Raw genomic sequence first — 17,825 nt, forward strand, 5'->3', positions numbered from 1 at the left:
TTTAAGAGGAAGACATAAGCTTTAACATTAACTTTCTGACATTTGAGGACAAGGAATGTCTTTTGACACTCCTTACTTTATACACTTACCTTCAGATGTTGTTTACAAGTGCTTCAAGAGTATGTCTTTCCTAAAGGAGAAATTTTGTTCAAGAGCCACAAGCCTGCAAGTTACATTCAAAGAACATGGGAATTATATGACTCTTTAATCAATTTCAACTCTTCCTCCAGCTGGAAGACAGAGGTCATCTGCTTTAAAAAATGCATCCTATGTTGAAAAGCCAAAGAAGGTCTTAGTAAGCTGTCTACAGAAATTCCAGCAACTGCTCTGAGTATAGATCCTAGACTGCCAATCTGCCAGAGAACTAGAGGTGTCCTGGAGCTCCTCTAGAGATGAGATGCTCTCTTGTGTGGCCATGTCATGTGTTTTGGGATTGAGCTCAGGCTCCAGGCTCTGAGCCCATAGATTCACACAGACACATCACTGCTGCTGTGTTCCCACTGTGTTGCACTGAAAACCACAAGCCCTTCCAGGGCTGAGGAGCCACAAGGCTCGAGGCTGGCACAATGGGAGCAGAGTTCTTCCAGGCCTGCATGAGCTTGTGCATTGCAGGTACATGCAGCAGCAGAGAGCTCAAGGCAACTTGTGCCTGATCCTCAAGAAAGATATGTCCAAAACAACTTGGCCAGATTTCCAATGTCAGATCAAATGTGTTTCTCCTAAAATGTATCTGGAAGATGGTTCTGCAGATTGAACTGCAAGGTTGTATTTGATGGGTAATATTAAAAAAAAAAAATCAACTTCTCCCAACAGTTAAATACCTTTTAAAAAATTGAAAAAGAGGGGAGGGGAATTGGGTTGTCTAGAGCTGCATGTTTCCACGACATCTATTCTGAGTTCACCTCTTGGATTTGTACCTCTGCTACTGGTCATCTCTGAGAAACCTGCATAGGATCACATAATTTTCTATATGTCTTGTGTGGCAGGTTGACCCAGGAAAACAAATAAGTGCTTTAAACCCCATAACTCTTGGAAAATGTAATTGTTGCCTGGAGAGTGTCACCATGACAGAGAGCAGCCACAGCTCCAGACACACGTTCTGTCATCTAAACTGCTCATTGTTTTGAGAAGGAAAACAGTCATAAACAGTCTGCAGACTTGGGGCTACTCTGTGACATGTGTTTGCTTTTCAGAGTATGGAGTCAAGCTTTCATTTCCTGGCAAAGAGAAAAATTGGAGCTCTAATGGGACCACTTAGTGACACTGTCTCTGCATTTATGATAGATTTGCTTCCTTTATGGTGCAAATCAGCACACAGTTTATTTTACTGTGGTAGCATTCCCTAGCTAAAGTAAAGGGAACTTTTCTGCCTCCTGTGAGGAATGTTAATTATTTTCAGTATGTTAAAAATGTGCAGAATCCATGACAAGTCTTGGCATGATGAAGAAGGAAGCTAAGTACTTGTAAAAAAACTTAAAAAGCAAGTGCAAAACTATGAGTCTGGAAAAGATTAGTTAATTTGTTTTCAATATGAGCTTACTGCAGAAGAAATCTGGGAATTAATGGTGAGAGGATGAGCTGTGAAACAGAACTACTGGGTTCAAAGAGTAAGAATATATCTGCTAACATATAAAGTCCTTCTGCATGTATTTGACTTCAGTCATTCTTTTAAGCAAAGTGAAAGCAAAGCGTTGGTTTCACTCAGCATGATGATGTTATAAATTAGTATTACAACAAATACTAGCAGTTTTCAAAAAACACGGGGATATTCTAGGTGTAAAAGCCAGGGCAAATTCTAACAAACCTGTTGCATGGCTCATGCACATAAGAAAAACCTGTCATTATTTATTGTAGGGTCATCTCATTTCAGGAAGAATGTAGTCCTGAAGCAGAAGAGACAAGAGAAACCATGCATGAGGATCAGCTGGTTTACTGCTTTTATATGTACCAGAGAGGCCTGTATGGAGACAACTGGAAGAGGATGGAATCAAATACCCAAGGTGAGAGCTAATTTGAAACAGAGTTTTGTCACACTTCAATATTGTCAGTTTTCTTAAAAATGCATTTCTGCCCACATCTGGTTTCATACTTAAGGATACATTGCACATTAGAAGTCAAGGCTGCTGAGAAATTGTGCAGTGTGGATATTCTTTGAATATAGATTTTCCTATATAATGTATGATCCACAAAGTACCACCATCATAGCATACTTTCCTGGTATTACTTTTCCACATAGTCATATACTAATGAAATAGTATATTGTATGCCTTTGCATGAAAATAAGCGTCTCCAGCCAAACAATAGGAGTCAGCAGCATGTTGATTGCCAATTCTCCACGGTTACTTTATTTACAACAAGTTCCTGGAACAGAACAAATACTATTATTTTTTGGGGCAGAAACTGTAATAAATAATGATACACTATACACACACATTTTTGTTGTGTCTCACATGCCTATACAATGTGAGGTCTTACTCATGGTAGCCCAGAACTACTTTGCAGTTTGTTTGGAAAACATATTCTTCCTGTCAAGTGCCTGTTAACTAGTGCGGGATACAGACCAGAAGCATGATGTGTGAACAAAGTCTTGTGACAATAATTTGGAAATGCTAATGAAAGTTATGTTGTGAGTGAGATCTCCTGAGCTTAGGAGACAGGAAATTTGGTTTCAGTACACTGAAATTTAATAACTCAGACAAGTCATGTCTGTGACTTCATGAGTAAAAGTGAATCCAAACATGGGGTTTCACACTACCCTGGTGAAGTTAATGTTGGCTATATGTTGCCATAACAACCAGTACTTGCCCAGAGTCCTACTACACCATCTAAGCAGGGAAAGAGAGTGAACCAGAAAAGAAACCATTCCAAGCAGATGATAGAAAAGAGACCACTGTTTTGGAGGAGAGACTTCATCTGCATGGTGTGGGTCCTCCAGTAAAAAAGTCCTCCTATGTGGGACCCCAGGATAGTTCTGGTGGAAAAGGACTTCAAAAAGTCTCTGTGACAGCCCTCTGCTCCAAACAAGGTCAACCACAGGGTCAGACCAGGCTGCTCAGCTTTTATTTGGTTCAGTCTTGAAAGCCTCCAAGGAGCCTCAATGGGAAATCGATCCTCATAGAAGAAGCAGTTTTCTTTACATCACACTGAACTGGCAGTCCTGCCCTCAGGCATGTCAGCTGCACCCCCAAGTCTGGTGTCATATGCAAACTTGGCCAGCATGTGCTCTGTTGCCTCCTCAAGGTCATTGATAGAGATATTAAGCAGGACAGGCACCCAGGTGGGATATCACCCTTTAACCACTGCCCTCTGAGCCTGTTAAACTGTTATATTTTAACTCATCTAGTTGTCTGTCCATCCAGACCCTAACATACTAATTTAGATAACTGCATGTGGAAAGAGCTTATATACATACACCTTGCTAACTATAGAGGCAGAATTTTTTTAATGAACCCATAATTACAAACTATACACCAGAAGCTTTTCACAAGCCAGGTGACACAGCTTCCTACCAGTTTTACAGCTCTCTCCTCCCAGAAGAATATGAGTACATGGGATTTCTACCTGCTTACAGGGAAAAACACTTCACCAGCTTTTGAAATGCTGCCTTTTCTGCATGGAACCGCAGGTGAACTACGTAAGGCTTTCTTTCTAAGCACAAAAATGGTGTTGTCACTGTTGGAAATAGAAGGGCAGTATAGGAGTGTGTATGCAGCTGAGATTAAAACTAAAGACTCCAGTAACCCCAAACATTTACATCAGGATGTGCCTTACTCTGAATGCCAGCTTGTAAAGCAGACACAAAGCTGTTCCCAGTTGTCAAGACAACATCTGAGGGAAGTAGAGCTGTCAACAATAACAAAAAAAGTCAGAGATTTCTGTTGTCTCTCTGAAAATGTATGCAATATTAGAGTAGTACAAGAGATTGAAAGAACTGATTTAAAGTCTGAGTGAGTTTCCCTCAGAGGGAAGAGCCTGGGCAGGTGTGTAAATAAACCATCAGGTAGGGAACATACATAGCCAAAGTCTGCTGGAAAGGAGGAGAAGAAATTTCAGAAGAATGTTCAAAGACTTTGTTACAGAGATCCTGTAATTTAAAAGCATTAAAAATAATAATAATAAAAACATTTATTTGCCTCCTGGCTGCAAGGAGACTGAAGGATGAAGAGCAAGGCAGTGCTGTTGTGTTTGGCCAGTAGCCAGTGAGCCAAGTAAGACCAACAGGCACATAAACAGTTTGTATGCATCTCAGTAGGAAGCCTCCTTCAAAGCTGAGGTCTGGAAAAAAGGGTTAAGCACAGGTTTACTTTTTTCTTCCTCTACTTTCTTTTTTATTTATTTTTTTTCTTAAATGTAGGCAGGTTATTCTTTCTATCACTGAAAATAGCTAAATTTAAGCTGAATGCAACCCTGGAGCATAAAATGATGACTTCTCTTGAACAGAATGGACAGGAGAAATACAAGCTGCCTCTACAAAATCTGCTCCTGTCTTTGTTTTTAATTTAGAGAAACCACACCTATGGTGTGTTTTAGAGAAACTGGGAAGCTTGGGATGCGCAGCTCATTTTTTCACAGTCTCCATTAAGTTGCCAGTACTAGTTGTGATGCTCTGTTGAGACCACATTTTTCTTCTGGGTTTATGATCAGTAGCTCGTTTTGACTTTGATCTTTAAACATTTTTGAGAGAGAAAGCATAGTCATATGCACTACTGTTATGAATAAGGTGGTAATTCATGCTGGACATGGAAGATTATTAATGTAATATAAATTAAAGCTTTAAGATTATGCCAGCAAAGGGGAGAGGGAGATTGCCACACAGGGCAACTCACAGCCGAGGAGCAGGTGCATCATTAACATACTAAGAAAACCTAGCCCGCACAGGAGATGGGCACTCCCTGATAGCATGAATGAGAAAACGCCCAGCAATGATGGCCCATGTAGATGTCCACCTCAGATAGACAGGACCATCAAGGACATACATCTGAATGAAGGATTCAGGGAACTGGAGACAGATACACATCAATGCCCGGATGTGGCTTTGTCTAGCACAGGACAGAGAATAGACACTGCATGAATATGGAGGACTCCAGGAGGGGACAAAGGGACTCCGCTGCAGGCAAGAAAAAGAGTATAAAAATCAAACTGTGCCAGGCCTTGGTGGTGAATAGGAGGGTTATGGATATAGTTAGTAATTCATGCAGATAGAATTATATAAAAGGAATATGTATAAAAGTATCTCTAATTTATTATAAGCAGACAGAAAACAAAGTGGCATCCTTTCTTGCTGGTAATTGAATGGACATAAAACCATGATAAAACAGACTTGTAGTTTTTAAGAGAGAAGACTATGATTTTTACAATATATATAAAAACGAACCTACGGTACACAGGGGAAAGGAGAGGGAGGAATCTTTTATCCTCAGAATGGCGAAACCGCGGCAGGTGGACAAAGAAGCACCACAACATTTACACGGGAAGGAAACCTTGGCTGCACAGGAGATGGGCATTCACGAAAGCATGTGGCCAGTGACGCCCAAGAGATGATGGCCCGGACAAGATACCTATCTGAGATAACCAGAGCCATCAACACCCGCCATCTAAATGCCAGATTCCGGAAATCGGAAATCGAGGAAGTGTATTATTCAATTCCCGGACGAAGGCTTTGTGCAGCCCAGACCGAAGAAAGAAACCAAATTGAATATGAAGAACTCAGAACGAAAAAAAGGGACTCTGCCACTGGCAAATTAAAGAGTATAAGAACCGCTGCCTCGGAGTAGCCGATGTGGACGAGGGGGATTGGGTGCGATAGAGACCATTTTCCACGTTCACCCAGCTTACCCCCTGGGAGTGTTATGCTGTACGTTTGATTGTTGGCTGTCCGGACTGTATTACAGTCGCAAAATAAATTCTTTTTATATTTTTATTATAATTGGGCATATTTTCATTTTAACTTATAACAGGGGGATTCGGTGTGATAGAGGCTGGATCATAATTCACCCACTCCGATCCCGGGGTTGGCACTACTTTTTGATTGCTGGTGGTCAGGACTGTATATTGGTCATGAAGAAATTTAATTTTTATTTTTGATCTAATTGACTGGATCAATTTTTACCTATAACACTACTAATATTTTTTCTGAGGTAAGTGGTAAATGTTAAGTCTTGTAAGTCATTGTTGCACAAATATGTAGCACAGAGATGTTTCTGTAAATGTGCGGGATTTATAGTAGGAAAATGTCACTCCACTTTGGAGACTTCTGTCATGGTTTCCAGCACAGCCAGGCTGATGCTGATCCTCAGACCTGTTAATTGAGGGCCAGCTACTATGTTGTGCTGTTCAGTGTAACTGCAACCTTATTCTTTGCCCTAGCCTTGGATCCTTAATAATCCTGTGGCAGACTGGAAATAACAGGCTTAGCTCCATAAAGCACAGTTAACTCTTTTTCAGACAAGGTGTCTGACAGGTCAAGCAGCCAAAGGCATTTATAAGGACTGTTGGGAGAAAGAAGATCACAGGTTTGGTGTCTGCTTGAACTCACCAGCAGGAATATGGGCACCTCTGGCTATAGCGGCAGCAGTAAAATTGCCATTCACGGTCCAGCACTGATGGAAAATACTGACTCTGGAAACCAGCCACCAGCCCATTGTTTGAGCAGGTTTGATACCTAATAATGAGGGGAAAGAGAACACACAAGAAAGACATGGTATTAGATTCCTTCTAGATAGTTTCAAGCATTTCTCAAAACAGCATTAACATTTTTGATATAGAGTGTGTGTTGAGGGTTTGACTTTGTGCTGAGAAGCATGGTTTGCACTTGCTGTGTATAGAGTAATAATTTTCTATAAGAAAGCAGCAGTAGTTAACCAATGTCTTAACATCTATATTGCACTTAAAACTATTTAATCAGGCTAAAGTATTTAATCATTCTAGTATGCTAACCAGGAAATAAGATTGTTCTGGTGTTGATATTATTCTCAACTGTTTACAAATTATAAGACTGACTTCAAAAGAGTCCATAAAATAGTCCATTGATATTTTTGTTTATGACTGTTGGTATTTGAGGATTTGGGCTTTATTGAACTAACCTTTTCAACTACTTCTCTACCACAAAAAACCCCCCAAAAAACAAAAAAACAAACAAAAATAAAACAACAACAAAAAAAAGGCAAAAAAAAAAAAGCCACAAACCACAACACCAAACCTTGAGAAGCTGTTACAAAAGAAGTTCATTACCTTTTTTAATTGCTTGCTTTCACAACTATATGTCTCTAAGAGAAGGGATTTTTGATTCAAAACATTTAGGCTTATGATGAAATTATTATTTGATAGCAGTCACATAAGAAAAACTGTGATTCAGATGTTACATAATTTTAACAATCACAGAAAGTTTATTACTGGATTTTCAAAAGAAAAATCTGCTGCTTCATGCTTTCTGTGTGCTCGATAATTCTGTCTATGTGTGACTCACTGCCTCCAGGTAGAATAGACATAGTGTCAAAGCATGCATACCTCTGTCTGCACACCCTATAACACCTTAACACTCATACCCAAAGTAATTCAAGTGGTAATCAGTTTGGATAGCTTGCTTCTTGGAGACTAAAAACAAGGACCTCATGAAAACAGACAGGTCATTGGTTCAGCTATCAAGTGCCCATTCTCTCAAGCACCCTCCTGGTCTCACTGTTTCCCTATCCTGAAAATTATAGGAATGCTGTTTCTTCCATAACTTTTCTTTCTTTTCCTTTTATCAAAGAAAACCTGTAGCAAACTTTCTCTGCAATTTCATAAAATCAATTACAATGATCTATCTGAAAGACACTTTCAGAAGTAACTGTATGTATAACAGATACCAAAAATCTCCATTAGTTTCATTCAATGACCTCATTATTTGTCCTAAATGCCTGAAGTTCCCAGAAAGGAAAACATCATCTAGCAGAGTTTGGTGTTTGGAAAGGCATTCACTTATGCACTGGGGTGTTAGCGCTTGCAAAGACAGCGTGAGGCTGAAGTATGCAAAAGCTGGAAAACGGATCAATTTTGACCAGTGCTGTGATGAATTTCCCTGCCTAGTTTTCAGCATCCATTTCTGAACCCAAGGGTCTCTTCTCTGTCTCTTCCCCTGCGTTCTGTTGTTCAGACGAGTATTTACATTTGTTTGCGTCCCTATATCTCCCACGCTGATGGGGCCACAATACTTGTGTTTTGTGAGACTTTTTCAAGGACTTTCAGAGTTCAGTCGTGATGGGGACTCTGAGTTGCTGTGGTATCACACCAAGTATGGCAGTCTGGCTTTCACTCAGTGGATTTCAGCAGGGCTGTGATAGGAAGTTGTTCTGGTTTTCGCTCATAGGCCATAGGAACATATGGCTAAGACTGAGTAAATATATTGGATAGCTGCAGATGATTGGTGTTATCCTGATGGAAGAATGGTTGATACATAGCAGTATAGGGATTGGTTCTACCTGTTGCAAGATGAGCATTAAACTGTGTAAAATAGCAATAAACTTGTGCCTCATCTTCCATCTCTCACCCTTTTTATCTGCATTTGTACTGCTCAAGTCCTCGTGCCCCTGGGAGATTTTCTAGCTCTTTTGCATAGGTCCAATGTTGGGAGCACTTTGTTTCTCCATTTCCTTGGCATTTCCTCTCAGAAGCTCAACACTGCCCTGCAACTTCCCATCCCCACTGACCAGATCAGCGTCTGATATTCCTGCTCATTTGTCTTTGTGGGATGTTCTTCCTTCTTTTCTCTTCCCACCTGCTCACATTCAGTCTGTGAAGTCTTGTCCTCTTTGTCTTTGTCCTACAACAGTTTTTATTTTCCTGACACATTATTTTCTACTAGTATAGTCTGGTTGTGATAGAAATATTCATTTTGAAAGAGACGTTGCTCATGGAAACTTCTCCATAGTGAATTAAGGAACAAACCTAGCTAGCATAACACTCATATGTTTACATGCACTCATATTTGAGTACTGGATTTTAGGAAGGTGTGGTTGTTTTTTATTCTGATTCTATCTTCTCATTATAACTTTGATTAAAATATATAATATATAAATATATAATATATAAAATATATAAAAATTAGTTTCTTAGATGGAAAGTGTACCTGGACATAAATACTGTTTTATAATTAAATTGCAGTTTAAAAAAGTAAAATTTGAAATACATATTAATGGTCATGTTCAATTATTTGCTTCTGTCTCATACACAAGGACCTGTAATCATTAATTCAAGCTCAGTATTTGGTTTAGCAAAAAAAAAGGTAATAGTGATGTTGAAGTACTTTTCTTTAGCTTTGAGATAATGTAAGATTATTTGCCTTAATCTTTCTAGTTTTTAAGTAAAATCCAGACACTCCTTCAAAAATGAAGAGATGCTCTCAGAACTTGAAGTGCTTATTTGTAAGGTCATATGAAATATTTCTTTCCCTTTCCTTTTCCCAGCTGGCCACTTTCCTACAAGCAGAAAGTAATTCTTCAAGGGAAATGAACAACCCTCCCCACACACCTTTTCAGCCAGTTGCTCTATGAACTAATCTGAAAACAACACTTAATATATCAGAATTTTTTTCTTCTCTTTTGAATTCACTATTCTTGTCACAGCAAATCCTGAAGCAAGTAGGGTGAATAAAAACTAGTGATTCAGGAACTTGGATTTATAGCCAAGTCAAAACAATATTTTTTCACAAGACCCACTCTTCAGCACTTTTACTACAAAGGGTAGTTCAGTATTCAAAGTTAATGTGACTGGGTTCTCCTCACTTCTGAAATCCTGATATTGCTAAGAAGAGAGGAAAATGCCTCTTACAAGGTGAATGCAGAAGAATGTGAGAAACTGACTGGGACTGTGTGGGATTAAACTTGGCAGTGGGTAGGTTTTCTTTTTCTAGTTGGCTCAAGTTGCCAAGTGTGAAGAGTTGCCTTTTGGATCTGGTACTGGGAAAAGAGGAAGGCAAGCTGGTTGGTAGGGCGGGAGTGAGAAGATTGGTGGTGAAGATCAGCAGCTATTGGATGGGAAGTTGCCCTTGCCTTGGGTACAAGTGTGGGAACTGACTGCAGTGTTCCATAGAAAGCCTTTTTCTGGGAGGAGTTCTGTGTAGTAACAGGGATATAGTATCTGAGACTTTCCTGGCCTGCTGTGATTCCTGTGAAAAACCTCTCCTCTGCCAAATACTCTTCTGAACTGGTTAATGAGTGTTGTACAGCTGAGCTCTGTCATGGCAAGTAATCAAAGCATGCATCCATGTTACAGATTTAGTTCAGGTCAGAACTACTTTTATTCTTCACTGGAGCTTTCATCTGAGACCAAACAAGAGCTGATGTGAAACAAACCCACCCAAAATGCATATGTGATTTTTGGATCCATGCATGACTTGTTTCACCCTATAGATCCTCTTAAATTGTGCCACATTATTTGTGAACATCAGTAACAACCTCAGCAGCCAAGCATGTTCCTCATTGGCTCAACAGATGTCTGCCAGACTGAATACAAACATTGCTTACAACAATAGAATTGTTTTGAGCAATGGAATCAGCTTTGGTGACACTTCGGACTTATGCCTGCACACAAATTTTGCTCTTTGCTAAGCAAAGCCCCAGAATGTTGTGCCCCATCTAATGCTGGTGCTGTGTGGGAAGTCTCCCTCTGAGGCCCCCTGTTCCTCAGCTACATCAGCACCATGTTATCTTGAGGATGAGAACCCAAAGAGGAAGCCTGTTCATTGCAAATCTGCTCAGGGAAGCCCAAGTTAAGCTGCAGGAAGTAGTGCTGTTAGAGAATGCACTGAATTTCTGCTGCACTGACTGGGATTATGCTCCCTGAAGCCGTCTAGAGCCATGCAGAGGCTGACACACAGCTCAGTAGGCACTGGGTCATGCTGCATTGAGGGTGATTTGTTCCTAACAACAACAGGGTAACATGAGAGTGTCATTCCATGTCCCTGTGGAGGAGAGGCGCTATAGTGCTCTCCTGAGTTATCTCTGCGGAGTGCCTTCCCTCTGTGTAATTGGATTAATTGTGTGATTAGAGCTAATTCAATGGTCAGCTTGTTACAGGTGAATGGGCAGACATAGAGGCTGAGGGCAGGCTCGGAACACTTGCGAGTCTTGCCCCCAGACAGAGGGAAAACAACTTTTATGTGTTTGATTAGGCCACATCAATCTCCAAAAGCCAATTCTTCAAGGAGTGTTCCCTATCTGTTGCAGGGTGCTGAGATATGTTGTTACGCCACATGCCAAAGGCAACGTCTGTAATATCTTCAACAATATTTTCTTTCATTCAGGGGGCATTTATGACTTTCTTCTCCCTGACCAAGGGAGGGCAAGGCCCTTTTCACCCTAGTGATTTCTTCTTGACAGTAGCTGATGAGGCCTCCTTTTCTGCAGAAACATTCCTCTTCTCCTCAGATGCTCCCTCTGGACTCAGTCCATTGCAGCTGTGCTAAATGGACTTGTAGCACTAATCCTTTAACATAAACTTAGGGCTCTGGAGAAAATTAACTTGTTTGTGTACATAGTACAAACGGAAAAAATTTCAAAGAGCAGCTGGATTGTTGGGCTTGGGTAATACAGCCTCAGATCTGAAATTTGGGATTGGTCAGAGATTGGAAACAAAAATAGTTCCTACTGATATACCAAGGTGTGCTGCCAGAGCCTGAACAGGAGGATCCTTTGCTCAGCAGTCTGCCTTTGCACCTAGTTTGTGGGCAAAAGAGGGAGAGAATGGGAGTGGGGAGGGAGAATCTATACATCTGTTTTTTCCAAGTCCCATCTAAACACTTTCTCAGATGTCTAGACAAGAAAAAGAGGCAATAAACATGGAGTAAATTACTTTTGTCTGGAAATGCTTCTCCTTTTTTGCTTTACAGCTAACAGGGATTATAATGAGGGTATGGCATAGTTTCGTCTGTATCATGTGGTGTAAACCAAACTTATTTTACTGGAGGGAAGAATTGCTTGTCTTCACTTGCAAGAATTTGTTCCTTTGTTTGTGTGAACCCTGTCTTTTGATATGATCATTTTTGGCAAGAAAAATAGCTTTTCTTAAAACCGTTGTTCAGAGACTGGTCTGTAGAGACAACTCTGTAGTATTCAACAAAGCAGTGAAGAAAAGTCTCATCCTGAATCATTCAGACCTTAGGTGATGAAATATTTAAACAAGGTCAACATTTCTGCAGTACAAAAGGAGATAAGAACATAAAATTTGTGCTTCCTGAAAAGATAGGATTCTTTGAGAAACTGCAGCATAAAAGTTAGAGGGAGTAAAAGGACTCGAGGACTTCTGTAGTAGAATGACTGCAGAACCAGGTCATGCTATGGAGACTTTTTCCTACTCCAGACATGAGTATTTCCAAATTATCTAGGAACTGGTTCTTGCTCCCAGTTGCTCCCTCTATTTTAAATATCATCTTGGTTAGCAGATAGTTAACCTTACTCTGAAGGAGTAAGGTGTTGAAACAGATTCAACACAGTCTTTGTACACATACTTAACTTTAAAAATATTCACAGATTAATGAGGCTGGGAAGGCATACCTGATCATCTGATCCAATCTATTGCCACAATTTCCCCTTTGAGTCTTCTAACAGGTTCACAAACTTCTTATGTCCTTTCAGCAAAGCACAAAGGCACATAATCTCTTCAGAAGTGCATGAACATATATGATTAACTTCAGGGATGCATTTTTGCAGTGAAGCACCATAGTTACATATATTCTGAAATGCCACTAGGTAATTCTAGGTAGTGGTCAGAAGGGATTGGTCTTCATGAGTCTGCTTGTGAAAGAGATGGGGTGCACCAGAGAGCAGTTTTTATAGTACCTATTCTCTCCATTGACACTGGAAGGAGGCAAAGGTCATAAACTATTATTAGGCATTAGATGCCTAATGTGGATCCATGTCATTGTCCTCTTTCTGTTGGATAGATTTTTCATATCTGAAAGATTCTAAATTTTATGGTTTGATTCTCTAAGTCTACATAATCCCTAGTGTTAGTGAAGGAAGCAAACTTACCAGGAAGCTCTGCCAGTGGTTCTCTCTTGCTCCCAACTCTCCTATCCCTATGGTCTGCCCATCCATTTCTGTCATTTTGTCCCAAATACTGAAGGCCAAAGAAAACAATGAGTTGGAGACTCTTTCTTGTCTCTTTTATAATTCTTCTTCATTTTCTCTCCTAAGCTTTTCTTTGGTTATTGTCTTTTCTAAAGAAACCTCTCTTGAGTTTGGTTCTATTGTGCAGCTGTGCAGCAGTCAGGAATGGTCATTTGAAAATCACCATTTGAAATTTGACATGCCATAAACATAATATGTCAAAGGTGGGGGGTTTTTTTTGTGTTTCTGGCTGAGAAACCAGAGGGAATTCAGAGAAGAGCTGTAGGTATGATCAGTGCTTGCTTAGGACTGTTGGAATATAAAATCTCCAGAAGAGAACTAGAAGAATGGAGACATGTTCAGCCTGAAAGCAAAAGCATGGATGAAGGTGTGTGGGTGAGGGAAAGGCATAGCTGCTACCTATTATTAAGTAAAAAGGATTTTACAAAATATTCAGCAAGCTTGTTCTCATTGCTCAGTGAAGGTAGGGAAAAGAATAAAAAGCCTCAATTGCAGCAGAATAGCAATCTTTGACAATGGGTCCCACAGCATCCTCCTGGAAGAGCTGGCAGCCAACAGCCTGGACAGGTGGTGGAGCTTACCATCCCTGGAAGTGTGTAAGGACAGACCAGATGTGACACTCAGTTGACCTGGTAGTGTTCGGTCACAGGTTGGACTCAATGATTTCAAGTCTTTTCAGAACTAATTGATTCTGCAAAATTTAGCAAAAACTTGGCAGACTTGTACTTACTGGTGGTACAAGCAATTGAGTATCATGGGATGTGATGTGCAAGGTGAGACAAAATACTCTGTGAGACAGAGCTGAAGAAGGAATATCCTACAAGGATGGGAAAATGTACTAGCAAGTCCAGCAGAGTGCTGTGTCAGCTGACATGCGAATGACATATTGCTCACCAACAGATTAGTTTGTTAGGAGATCAGCAGGGAAGAGAGCTGGCCAAACAAGAGCCATTGGTACAGATGGTGACTCACATTTTTGGTCCCACTTGATTATTGAGTGAATCTTTTTAGAACTGGGGATGGCTTTTAGCACCAAGGTGGATGGGGAAGAGAGAGAGAAAAGGGACACCTCTGAGAAGTAAGAATGCCAAGAGAGAAGGCAGTTTCTCAAAGGTTCCCCAGGATATATCTGTGCCATCACATTAATTAGAGGCTACACTGGCCTACACTTTCACTCCAGTCACTGGGCTCTTGGGCAGCAGTGTTGGCATAACCAGGGATGTGCTTGCCTGCTGCAAGCCTCTCTCCATGAAGCACTGTAGATACAACTAGCTCAGCCCTGGGGGTAGAAAACTGAAGACTGCAAAATCTAACCAGGCACAGCCAGCTAGGATTCATGGGAATGGCCCAAGTAACTAGGAGCACAAGTTCACCTTTGGGAAGGAAGGAAGGAAGGAAGGAAGGAAGGAAGGAAGGAAGGAAGGAAGGAAGGAAGGAAGGAAGGAAGGTTGATCTATGCAGAGTAGGCAGAGAGATGTAAGGATGTTGGACTGGAAAGATAAGCTAGTGAAGAATTACTAAAATAACTCCAAAAACTAGTAAAGGGAGAGAAACTGAGATAACAATTGTTGAAAAATAAATGCATTTGGAGAAAATAAAGGGTTTGCTATAGGAAAAAAGTAGGCAACAAAGAGGACAAAGTGAAAAGATTTTTTTAAGAGGTGAAGGAAACAAGATTCAGATAATACACTGTGGATGTAGTCATGCTAAGTATACAGAGCACAGTGATGAATGGTTATATAGCAGAAGAAAATGTTCTGTATAGACTTACACACTATCCTGTTTGTGAGAAGTGAACTTGACAATTACTGCCAGGGATTTTTAGAAAGCAGAAAAATTAGTTTATTTTGAACAAAAAGAAATGTATAATTCAAAATTATTATGCAATATGTAGAAATTGCATCAGTGTATAAAAAATTAAGAAGTCATCCAGGATTATCACAATGTGTTCTTTCTGCCTGTTTTGCAGCGCTCCCCCTTTTTTTCAATTCTTATTCCAAAATTAAACATGGGGTCAATGATTTTTTCCCTAAGCAATTGCATCAGCCATAGGCATATATCACATGGTAAATGAAAGAGTATGAATAATTCAGAACAGAATTTTAAATCATTTAAAAAGCAGAAATTTCACATTTCATTGCTAACCTATTCCCATATAACAAAATTCAAAAAATCACATTGCAATTTCTGCGACAAAACTATTTCAAGTATTTGAAAATACTCATTCCTGCATGTATTTTGTTCTGTCCAAAGAATATTTCAATCCCAGAGTTGTCCAAAACTCTTTTTCCCATTTCATTAAAAAACCCAAAAAATAATCAAAAACTGGGTATTCTGCCCAAATATGAAATGCTATAAATATTTCCAGAAATTATTGTCTCCACATAATATGATCACTTTTGCCTCCAAGGTTGTTGGAAAATGCAACATTTAGTTAAGCAAACTGATGGTATTAGGGAATGCACATGATCTTCTGCTATCACCATGCAAATATATATGCCACCATCATCTCTTGTTAGTGTGGATTTTTGGCTCCTGTAATAACAGCACAACTAGAAAACAGCATTTGTTTATGCTTAAGCCAAAAAGCTTAGCAACAAAAACACAAAGCAAAGAGCCAGTGCAATACAGAGATTATTTTTTCTAGCGATAAGAGCGTGAGGATGGAGTGAGGAGTTTTGCAATTTGTTTCCCAGTTTAGTCACTGATTCAATGTGACTTTTCAAAAGGGACTTTATGCTCTCGTCACTGTAGGTGCTTGACTCATTTTCCTCATCATCAAAACAATAGCAACACCAAACCACTTCAGAGCTGAAGTTGTGAGTGACCCTTCCAGCAAGAAATTGCTACAGAGAAGACAAATGTGATGCTGATCAGCTCCAATGCATGGTGAATAAAGAGTCTTAAGGCAGTGAAACCTGCTGGTTATCATGGCATTCATATGCATTTGCATTTCTCTGACCACAATATTAGGAGCCACATTCCACAGGGTTTACCAGGGCTGTGCCCTACAGGGGTGGGTGGGGGTTATCCTACCATTCAGTTCCCGCCCTGTTGATCTCTTCCCACCAGCACTCTGTCGGCTCACCGAGGCTCTGGGATGCTGGCATGCAGGCATAGTTCCACAGTCTGTCAGAGCCTTCCTTCTTGCTGAAGACACTTCTGATGGCCACGATCACCTGCCCATGTGGGCACTGAAAGTTGAAACCTTGCCGGTACACATTGACCCATTCATCATTATCTCCATAATTATAGGGACCATAGTAATAGTCACTGTACTGGCCCCATGCTACAGTCACCAGAGGCAGGAACACACAGAGAAGGAAAATGTCCATCCTGAAGTTGTTCCTGGCTTACAAGTGCCCCTCTGGTTTGTTGGGCTGGCCCTTTTATATTGCCTCTAACATTTGGCTTCCAGATGTTATGTTTTCAGATCCAAGTGCAGTGTGTCATTGCTTAGCAAACCTTCTCTGAGCTAGAGAGATGTCCAATTACTTTTAAGGTGGAATTCTGCAAGTACAGTAAGACTGCCGTCCCTAAAAGCACAGTCTTCTCACCACTGCAAACTATCTGTGATCCTTCACTGCAGAGCTACTGTGCACAGCAAGCTACATGTCATAGTACAACTGTCACAGACATCCCACTTTCATCTTCCAGACAGCGATTAAGTTTGAAAACTACTTTATTTGAAATTAAAGCTCTATTTGAAGTTGCCATTTTCCAACATTAGTTACATGCAATCAAATGTGATCCTCTGTGTGTGTGTAGTCATTCTTTTTCCTAAATGTGTATGTCATGATTCTGCCAATGCCTAGAAAGAAGAGAATTGGCAAGGTGAGGGAATTCACTGCTCCTGTTGAAAAAACACCTTTAGAAATTTTAAGCTGGTTTGGTTGGAGGGAAGGTGGAGCCCAAATTACTGAGACTCTGTCTTGACGTGGAAACAGCCCACCCTGAGAAGTAAGGCATTGGCTTCCTCCAAGCAGAAGTGATTTTGCTATGACTGTCTGTGAGCTCTGTGAAACTGTGGACTCAGCAGATATTTTAATTTGAGGATAAAGCACATAAGCAAGTTACAATGAGAAAAGCTTCATGCGTGACCAGACCCTACTGAAATCTTTGAGTGAGGGCCTTGAAGCTACCTTGATTTTATCCTGGGCTAGGAATACAAGGCTGCTGCTGAGGAACTGCTGTGTTGCAAATTCAAAACGTGACTTGCCACTTGGAAAGTGTTTGTATGCAACACCCTTAGGCAATTTCTTTATCAGGAACTCACTCTTTTCAGGAAAGTCTGGAATGGTGTTCTTTACTTAACGGTGTACTTGACCTATTGAAAACTCTGGGACTTGAGCATGTTTTAATAGGTAAAACAGTCCAAAGTCAATCTAATATTAATCTACATATGCCTACGTTGCCTCTGCTGTGTTACTAATAAAATGTGTAACCCTTGGAACAGTTCCAGATTCAGATTCCGTCTCTTTTAATGAAATCCAAAGACTGTTTCTTGCTGCAAGGTTCTTCTCAAATCTTTTTACGACCTCTCTTCCACATTTGGACCATGCACAGAAAAAAAGGAAAAGAAAAGAAAAGAAAAGAAAAGAAAAGAAAAGAAAAGAAAAGAAAAGAAAAGAAAAGAAAAGAAAAGAAAGTTTATGAGCATTTATTCTGTTGCTGGTACTGACAGAAAGACCTGTGATAGTAACTGGACTTGTTCCTCTC

The 17,825-nt window shown here is 40.2% G+C and overlaps 1 protein-coding gene across 1 annotated transcript in view; it reads right to left on the reverse strand.

Annotated features, from left to right (window-relative positions):
* DPT (dermatopontin) overlaps positions 1 to 16,478 on the reverse strand; it is a 28,282-nt gene extending 11,804 nt beyond the window's left edge. Inside the window, exons 1-2 of the mRNA XM_039717921.1 lie at positions 16,143 to 16,478; positions 6,536 to 6,661 (exon numbers count right to left, since the gene is read on the reverse strand). Of these exons, the coding sequence (XP_039573855.1) occupies positions 6,536 to 6,661; positions 16,143 to 16,441 (425 nt within the window). The 5' untranslated portion in view covers positions 16,442 to 16,478. The remainder of the gene's footprint in view (positions 1 to 6,535; positions 6,662 to 16,142) is intronic.
* Positions 16,479 to 17,825: the final 1,347 nt, after the last annotated feature.

This window comes from Passer montanus, unplaced genomic scaffold, assembly GCF_014805655.1.
Source record: "Passer montanus isolate IOZ18808 unplaced genomic scaffold, ASM1480565v1 scaffold39, whole genome shotgun sequence".
Lineage (NCBI taxonomy): Eukaryota > Metazoa > Chordata > Aves > Passeriformes > Passeridae > Passer > Passer montanus.